Source organism: Rhinichthys klamathensis, unplaced genomic scaffold, assembly GCF_029890125.1.
Source record: "Rhinichthys klamathensis goyatoka isolate OS25496 unplaced genomic scaffold, OSU_Roscu_1.1 h1tg000258l_1, whole genome shotgun sequence".
Classification (NCBI taxonomy): domain Eukaryota; kingdom Metazoa; phylum Chordata; class Actinopteri; order Cypriniformes; family Leuciscidae; genus Rhinichthys; species Rhinichthys klamathensis.
This window is the reverse complement of record NW_026606780.1, coordinates 518,958-526,441: the sequence shown is the minus strand read 5'-3', so window position 1 is coordinate 526,441 and position 7,484 is coordinate 518,958. Positions and strand designations below refer to the sequence as shown.

Genomic DNA, 7,484 nt, shown 5'->3' with positions numbered 1-7,484 from the left:
CGAGGCTCCGGTGGGAAGAACCCCGGAAGTACAGATATACAACAATGCCTTGGACTACCAACCTGAAGCTGCTGCCGCGATTTACACTATTGGATGTTAATATCCAATATAGGATATGTATATAGGTCGTTCCTGCTTCTTTTTTTACGTTCTGGATTATATATAAAAAAATAATTTTATTTATAAATGAATTTCACTGTATATAGTCTAAAGTATGAAAGAAATGTATATACATTTATAGAATAACTAATTTCTACATTAAACACAACAACAATACGCCATCGCATTCGTGACTCTCCTATTTGGCGACACTTCCGGTTTTCTTCCCACCGGAGCCATTTCAAAATGGCGGCTGTGTGAAATCAGCGTATTAACAACACTCGTTCCGACCTTCTTGGCCTTCAAAGTTGTGTCCTTTGTAGACTGCATCCTTTGTGAAGTTTCAGCTCAAAATACCCCACAGACCTTTAAATACAAAAGAGCTGCTGCTCCCCGTCCCCTTTCCAGAAGAGGGTGGAGCTTTTACAGCTCGTGCATTAGATACTCTGGAGTTATGGATCAACTGGGTATTGTGTTTACTGGGGAAATGCGCGTACAAGCAAATAATTATACCTGACTTGGTTGGTGGTTGGGATGGGTTAGACCGTCAGCACCACCCTAACTTCAGGTCTGATGATGTTGGCCTGGCACTGCTGTCCTCTGACTGCTGTGACGTGTGGTTCTGCAGTTAGATATTTCTTGTTTTTATGCATGTTTGTCCTGAGTTTTTGTTGCATTTACATTGTTTTGACCAGCAGGCGTCATATGTCAGAGTAATGGGCAGTCAGAGTGGATGGCTGCAGGACGTGCCAAAAGGAGACGTGCCAAAAGGTGAATTGCTACAGCAGAAACTAACCCCTAACCCTACGCCCCACCCTGACAGACCGCCTTTTAATATAGTTAAAATATATATATATATATATATATATATATATATATATATATATATATATATATATATATATATATATATATATATATATATAAAATAAATGTCTGTCCACTGAATGTGACCCACAATCTTTGATTACCCTCCGTGGCCATGGGAAAGTGAACATTTTACACATTCAAAACCATGTGTACTTACAAGTGTTTTTATTAATTTAAACAACAATTAAAAAAAAACTTTATTCTGTCTGAGTGAAATGTGATCAGTTTAACTAATAGTAAACATCAGTCATACTGGCACAAGAAAACACAAAGCATGCTTATAATAATACTGCATTTTAGCTAAATGTTTCGAAAGGTCACTGCTAGACATCTGCAGCAGAACATTATAGATTATGTTTAGTCATCTCCTCCACAGAGATTAAGGAGAGCTCTCTGGTAGTCACCCTTAGTGTGCTCCTGAAGAGAAAAAGACAATGAAAAGAGATTAAAGAGATTTTGATTAAAATGATTTCTTGAATGAAGGCAAACTAAGAGCAGAAAGAAAAGAAGAGGGAGATAATAACAAAACAAATAAGAAAGATGTAAACAATTGGATACTTACTGAAATTGTCTGGTGCAGAGATTTTCCAAAATTCCTCTTAAACTCTGTGCGAACCTTCATTAGATCGACTTCACAGCGGGAGACGATGATGCGCGTTACTACCTTCTCTTTCACACTTTTACTCTGCAAACATCAAAATCGATAGAAGAAACTGACACACATAACTCAAATTTAGCCAATGCCATCTCCTTACATGTCAAATGACACATTTAGATATTCAAATGTGACCATTTTTAAATGTGATATAGACAATTAGATACTCACCTTCATGGAGTCATTGAGTCTGCTGGCAAAATACAGATGTTTGTTCTCCAAGCACTCAACTGCAGAAAGACAGGAATCAATCGTAAGAAAGGGTTACAGGTTCTCTGACTTTGGTAGGAGACTCTCTTCAGTTCCCTTCTGGCTTCTTGCCTAATGCATTACCACAGGGCTTTCCACAAAATGTTCCTCACCAAACAGCTTGTGATTATGGTTAATAAGACATGATAAAGAGATTCCCAAGGCAGGAGTAAGAGTGTGAAAGTGTAAATTTCACATCATCAAAGCTGCCAAGCACATCTCTTAAGTGTTCTGACAGTTTGACGACAGCATATATGAAGAACAGAGAGCTGAAAGATACCTAGTGTGAGGAAAGATTTTTCCAGATCTCCTTTCACCTCCTTTCGAATGCTCTCCTTAATGTCGTATGGGCTGTACCTCTTGTACCTTTCAAACACTGAGAAATTAGCTTTGATTAGGTTGTTGCACAAAGGAGGATCATGAGAGTTGACTTTAAATACATATCTGTTCATTTGTCACCTTTCTGCAAGTGTGGGACACTCCTCTCAGAGAAGATTGTAATCCAGGTGATCACATCAGTTCCTTTTCGCTTCACTCCAGCATCATAAAGAGCCTAAAAATCACCATAATGGACACAGGATTACAAAAAGTTAACTTTTTGGATATTCCAGTGGTCATCTGAATGTACAATGGTCTATCATAATATTATTTTAAAGGTGGGGTATGTGATTCTCTTTTTTGTACATTTTTTCAAAATAACTTAATCCTATTCCTAACCCAGTTACAGCCACTGAGTTAGAAGCACTGAAATGAAAATTAAGCAATTTAATCATCTGTGGAACGGGCAGGACTCGAAAAACTCCAGCCAATCATTTCCAAGACCACCAGAATCATTGGACAGTAAGTCCGTCAATCAAACGGTTGTACCACACCCCCCTCCCCCCAGCGCGCGTGACCCCCGTCGTGCGCATACTCAAAGTTTGTGACGCATGTGCATCTCGTCAGTAAAGCCGGTTCCATGATTAGTAGTAAATCGTCATTACAATCTCTCGCGCATCTGAGTTTTCGCTCGTGCATGATTGCGCGTCCATGTTCTTCGAATGGGTGGAGTCAGAGCCGGCGTTGGAGGATAGAAGGTAGGACCATTTGAATTGTATATTTTCAAAATCTGCCAAAATCTGTTTTCCAAATCACATACCCCCACCTTTAAGCATGTTGAATTAGAGTCAGTTGAATTTCTTAAGTTAAAAGGGCTCTTCTCACTCTTGCATCATTGTCAATCTTCTCATAGTCCACCACGTTACTTGGCTCATCTCTCTTGGCCTGTGGACATGAATGAATACAGCATGAGCAGTCAGCACAGCAATACAGGATCTGCACTTTGCAGGCTATGTTGGCGGCAAAGGAATTAAAGTGGAATTTGATCATAATTGCCACAAATATCTCTTATACTTTGAGAAATTGTTGTTTAATCTATGTTAGCCTACCTGTACAAGGGCCAGGAGCAGCTTAGCAACATCACCAGATGTGTCTCCAGAAATATCTTTCTCCAAATCCTTCTTAAACACTGCAGGAGAAAAGGGGATATGAATGCCAGTGTATTTGTGCTTTGCTTTTTATGCTTTTTAAGGGCACTTACTTTCTCTGTAAACCTTCTTGATTTCCATCAGCTCTTCTTTAGTGCGAGAACACACCATCTCATTAAGACTCTCCTCATCAGTGCCCAGACCCTGCAAAACACATGGCACTGTCACATGAATGCAATGAATGAATACAACTCGAAAGACATTTAGAATGTTATAAAATGTTTTCATTTTTAAATTAATGCTGTTCTTTTGAACTTTCTATTTTTCCATAAATACTGAAACAAATGTATCATGGTTTCCTCAAAAATATTAAGTAGTGCAACTGTTTTTAGTGTGATATAATAATAAGAAATTATTCTTGAGCACCAAATCAGCATATTAGAATGATTTCTGAAGGATCTTGTGACACTGAAGACTAGAGTAATGAGACAATTTTAAAATACACTAAAATAGAAAACAGTTATTTTAAATTGCAATAATATTATACAATATTAATTTGAATTTTGACCAAATAAATGCAGCCTTGGTGAATATAAAAGACTTTCAAACCCATTCAAAAATCTTGCAGACTCCTCCTAACTTTTGTATGTCCCTTTAATGCATGCTCTTAACAGGACAGAACATTTTTAAATATGGACCAGGAGCTGAATTTTAAAACAGGGGAGAGCAGAAAGCAAGCAGAGTTTTCATAAACGATTACAGATCAATGCAACATACTTTCATTGATGATTTCAGTTCAGAGGCATCATACTGTGCTGTGCTCTTCATCAACCCCAGAATCAGATGCTCCAAAGAGCCTGAGAGCGCCCCCTTCAGGGCACTTACCAAATCCTACAACACAAACAGCGTCAGGTTGTTTGAAACTTTGATAGATTAGACAATATACAGTATGTACATACATATATTAAAATATAGTTTTCATAGATGATCCAGTTAAAACAGATAATACACATTTTTAAAATTAAATAATTATGGTGTGTAGCCTACCTTCTTTGCACGTTTTTCATACTCAAACGCAATCTCGCTCCTTTGTGAGCAACAGCGTTTTGTCAGAATGTCAATGATCGTCTGCTCATCAACACCTGAAGCGAGAATGAGAGGAGAAGATAGTGATTGAGAAAGAAAGCCAGAGAGCATTATTAAGATAAGGCCTTGAAGGACTAATTGCACCTTTTTATTTCCTAGTATAAAATCATTAAACCGTCATTGGTAACGCTTTAGATTACAGCCCGGAAAGTACTGCGTAGTTAAAGCAATTTTACAGCGTAACCTTCGGTAATTATAGTGTACCTATAATGTACTTACAATATAAGTATAAGGGAACAATATGTAAAATTTGGGGAATAAAGGGGTAACAACCAGGAGAATTAAAAAAATATTTATACTGTAAGTATTATAGAACTAAGGGGTACTTATTCTACTATTATGATATAACAATCTTACATTTGGGAGCAATTTAGCAAGAACATACACTGCGTACCTTTTTGAAATAATGGTGAACCAGTACATACTGTATAGGCTTTATAAATGCATAAATATGCACCCTGTAATTTTTAAAATGTAATCTTTTTAACAAAAGTGCACTGAAAACGAAAACTATTGCAACGTTTGCTTAAATATTGTGGAAAGATACTCGTGTTTCATGTAGCTTGTTACCCTCTTGTTCCATGTAGTTACAGGGTAAGTGTGACATTGCGGGCTGTAAATTAAAGTGGTGCTTGTTACCCTCTTGTTCCATGTAGTTACAGGGTAACAATAAAAATGCATACACACAATCTTATATCACTGACTCGGAAACCTTTATTTATTATACAAGCACCACTTACCCTGTAACCACATGAAACAAGATATATTTCCCAGCATTTAAAAAAATTGCAATAGTCTTAGCTTTTCTTGCCTTGAAACATATTAGCCCAACTTAAACATCTGCACTTTTGCTATCAAAAAATAAATAAATAAAAGTATAAATGCATAGATATGTACCCTGTAATTTAAAAAAAGCCTATACAGTATGTATTGGTACACAATTATTACAAAAAGGTACGCAGTGTTCTCGCTAAATTGCTCCCAAATGTAAGATTGTTGTATCATACTAGTAGAATAAGTTCCCCTTAGTTCTATAATACTTACAGTATAAATATTTTTTTAAGTCTCCTGGTTGTTACCCCTTTATTCCCCAAACTTTACATATTGTTCCCTTATACTTACATGCAAGTACTTTATAGGTACACTATAATTACCGAAAGTTACTCTGTAAATTCCTCTTAATTACACAGTACTTTCCGGGCTGTAATCTAAAGCGTTACCCTGTTATGTTATTGCTTTAATACGTATTATGTCTTACAAGGCAGTGCAACACAAACCCGTTTTTCTTTTTATTTCTACTAAATTGAAATTATACATATATTTCCGGATGCTACCTAAATACAAATCCCAAGACACTTACTCATATTTGCCAGTTAGCATTAGTTATTTACAAATACTATTTCAATAGAGAAGGGCTCACCACTCATTGAAATACTTAAAGGACCACACATCCTGTTTAAGGTATAGCCAAAACAGAAAGCCAAAGATAATTTAGTTTGCTAAGCAAATAAAAAAACAATGAAATAAATCTTTCCCTGTAACAATTATGAAATGACATTGAGGACTCCTTTTTGTGTTCAACAGGAAAGTTCGGAAAGTTCCTTTGCAAATGTTTGGGGAAAATGTGAAATATTTATAGCACTATAGCCTGTTTTACCTTTGGTTTTGATGGCTGTCTCTATTTTGGCTGCATCCTCTTCTGGGTTAAAATCATACGCTGGTACCACCGTAGGGCATTTAGGTTCTCTCTCCTGAAAAAATACATAAAGAAATATAGATATAGAAATATAACTAGATAATATTCTGAACAGAATCAAAAATAAGTTTTGGCCAAAACAAATGATGAATCTTAATCGCCACCTTAACTAACAAAGAAATGTACTTTGTTGCTTTTTTGATAATACTGCATTTTATATTACATTTGTCATACTTACCCCTCCATAACTCAATGTAAGTTTTGTCAAAAACTCAGACACTAAAGCCATTTTCCTGCAGAGGACAGAGAACACACAATCATCCAAGGTGAACAATGAGTAGATGAAATAAGAGATACAATCTATGTTTTAAGCCACTGTAAAATACCACCTCACCCATAGTTTCAAAGGTCTGAGTGATAGTTGTCATAGATACAGTGATTAGTGGGGCAATGTAGATAAAGGCTTCAGTGTCATCAAAGGCAATTATGCAAGTCAATAAGCCATTTTACTGGCCTAAAAGGTGTCAATAAGAAAGCTGAATGTTATTAATAAAGACTAAATAACAGCTGTTTGGTGTGTTATTGTTCCTTAGCAGCCAAAACAAAACAGCGGTTAAACTTAGCGCCCTGCAGTGCTAACAGGAAATCATTTTCCTTCTGAAGCAAACATTACGAGGTGATTTGTGAAGGAGACAAGAAGGTTTGCTGGAACTTTGTTCAGGCGCACCCGAACACACACCCATGACACATTCCACAGACCAGTGAACTTCTGACCATCACACACACACACACACACTTACACATAACTAGAAAATGAAAAGCAGTACAATCAGAAATAAAAATTTTACAATGCTAAACTTTTGATAATATTCACAATACTGTAGTCCTGCAAAGAGATTCAGATTATGTTTCTCAGTCTAATCAGTGGAGAACCACAACAGAGTCTTACCTTAGATGCTGTGGAGTTCCAGTTGTATCTCTCAATGGGATTACCTCTTAAATGCACCCAGCTAATGACTCACTGCCTCCTCCTATCAATCCACACCCACACCCACTCAAGATGCAGACCCAAAAGTCACTTATAGTTATTCATTTACTGGGCTACACATTCCTTTCAAAAATGGACCATGGTATTCACACTTTGTGCCAAAACGTCATAGTTATTACAGTAAGGTTACTGCTGTATAACTGTACATTTTCAAACAGAACTTGGTATTATCCATCACTACCATCATAAATAAACAAACTTTTTTTCTTTTTTTTTTTTCTTTTTTTTTTACATTATTTGAAATGTAATATTAAT

At 36.4% G+C, this 7,484-nt stretch overlaps 1 protein-coding gene across 1 annotated transcript; it reads right to left on the bottom strand.

The window, feature by feature from the left end:
• Positions 1-1,172: 1,172 nt before the first annotated feature.
• anxa2b (annexin A2b) lies at positions 1,173-7,141 on the bottom strand. Its single transcript, XM_056267358.1, has 13 exons — positions 7,131-7,141; positions 6,420-6,474; positions 6,143-6,236; positions 4,387-4,481; positions 4,117-4,230; positions 3,453-3,543; positions 3,301-3,380; positions 3,077-3,136; positions 2,333-2,426; positions 2,154-2,249; positions 1,796-1,854; positions 1,532-1,654; positions 1,173-1,386 (listed from the first exon to the last, which is right to left on the bottom strand). Exons 2-13 carry the CDS (start codon positions 6,468-6,470, stop codon positions 1,327-1,329), a joined length of 1,017 nt encoding a protein of 338 aa, XP_056123333.1. The 5' UTR covers positions 6,471-6,474; positions 7,131-7,141; the 3' UTR covers positions 1,173-1,326.
• Positions 7,142-7,484: the final 343 nt, after the last annotated feature.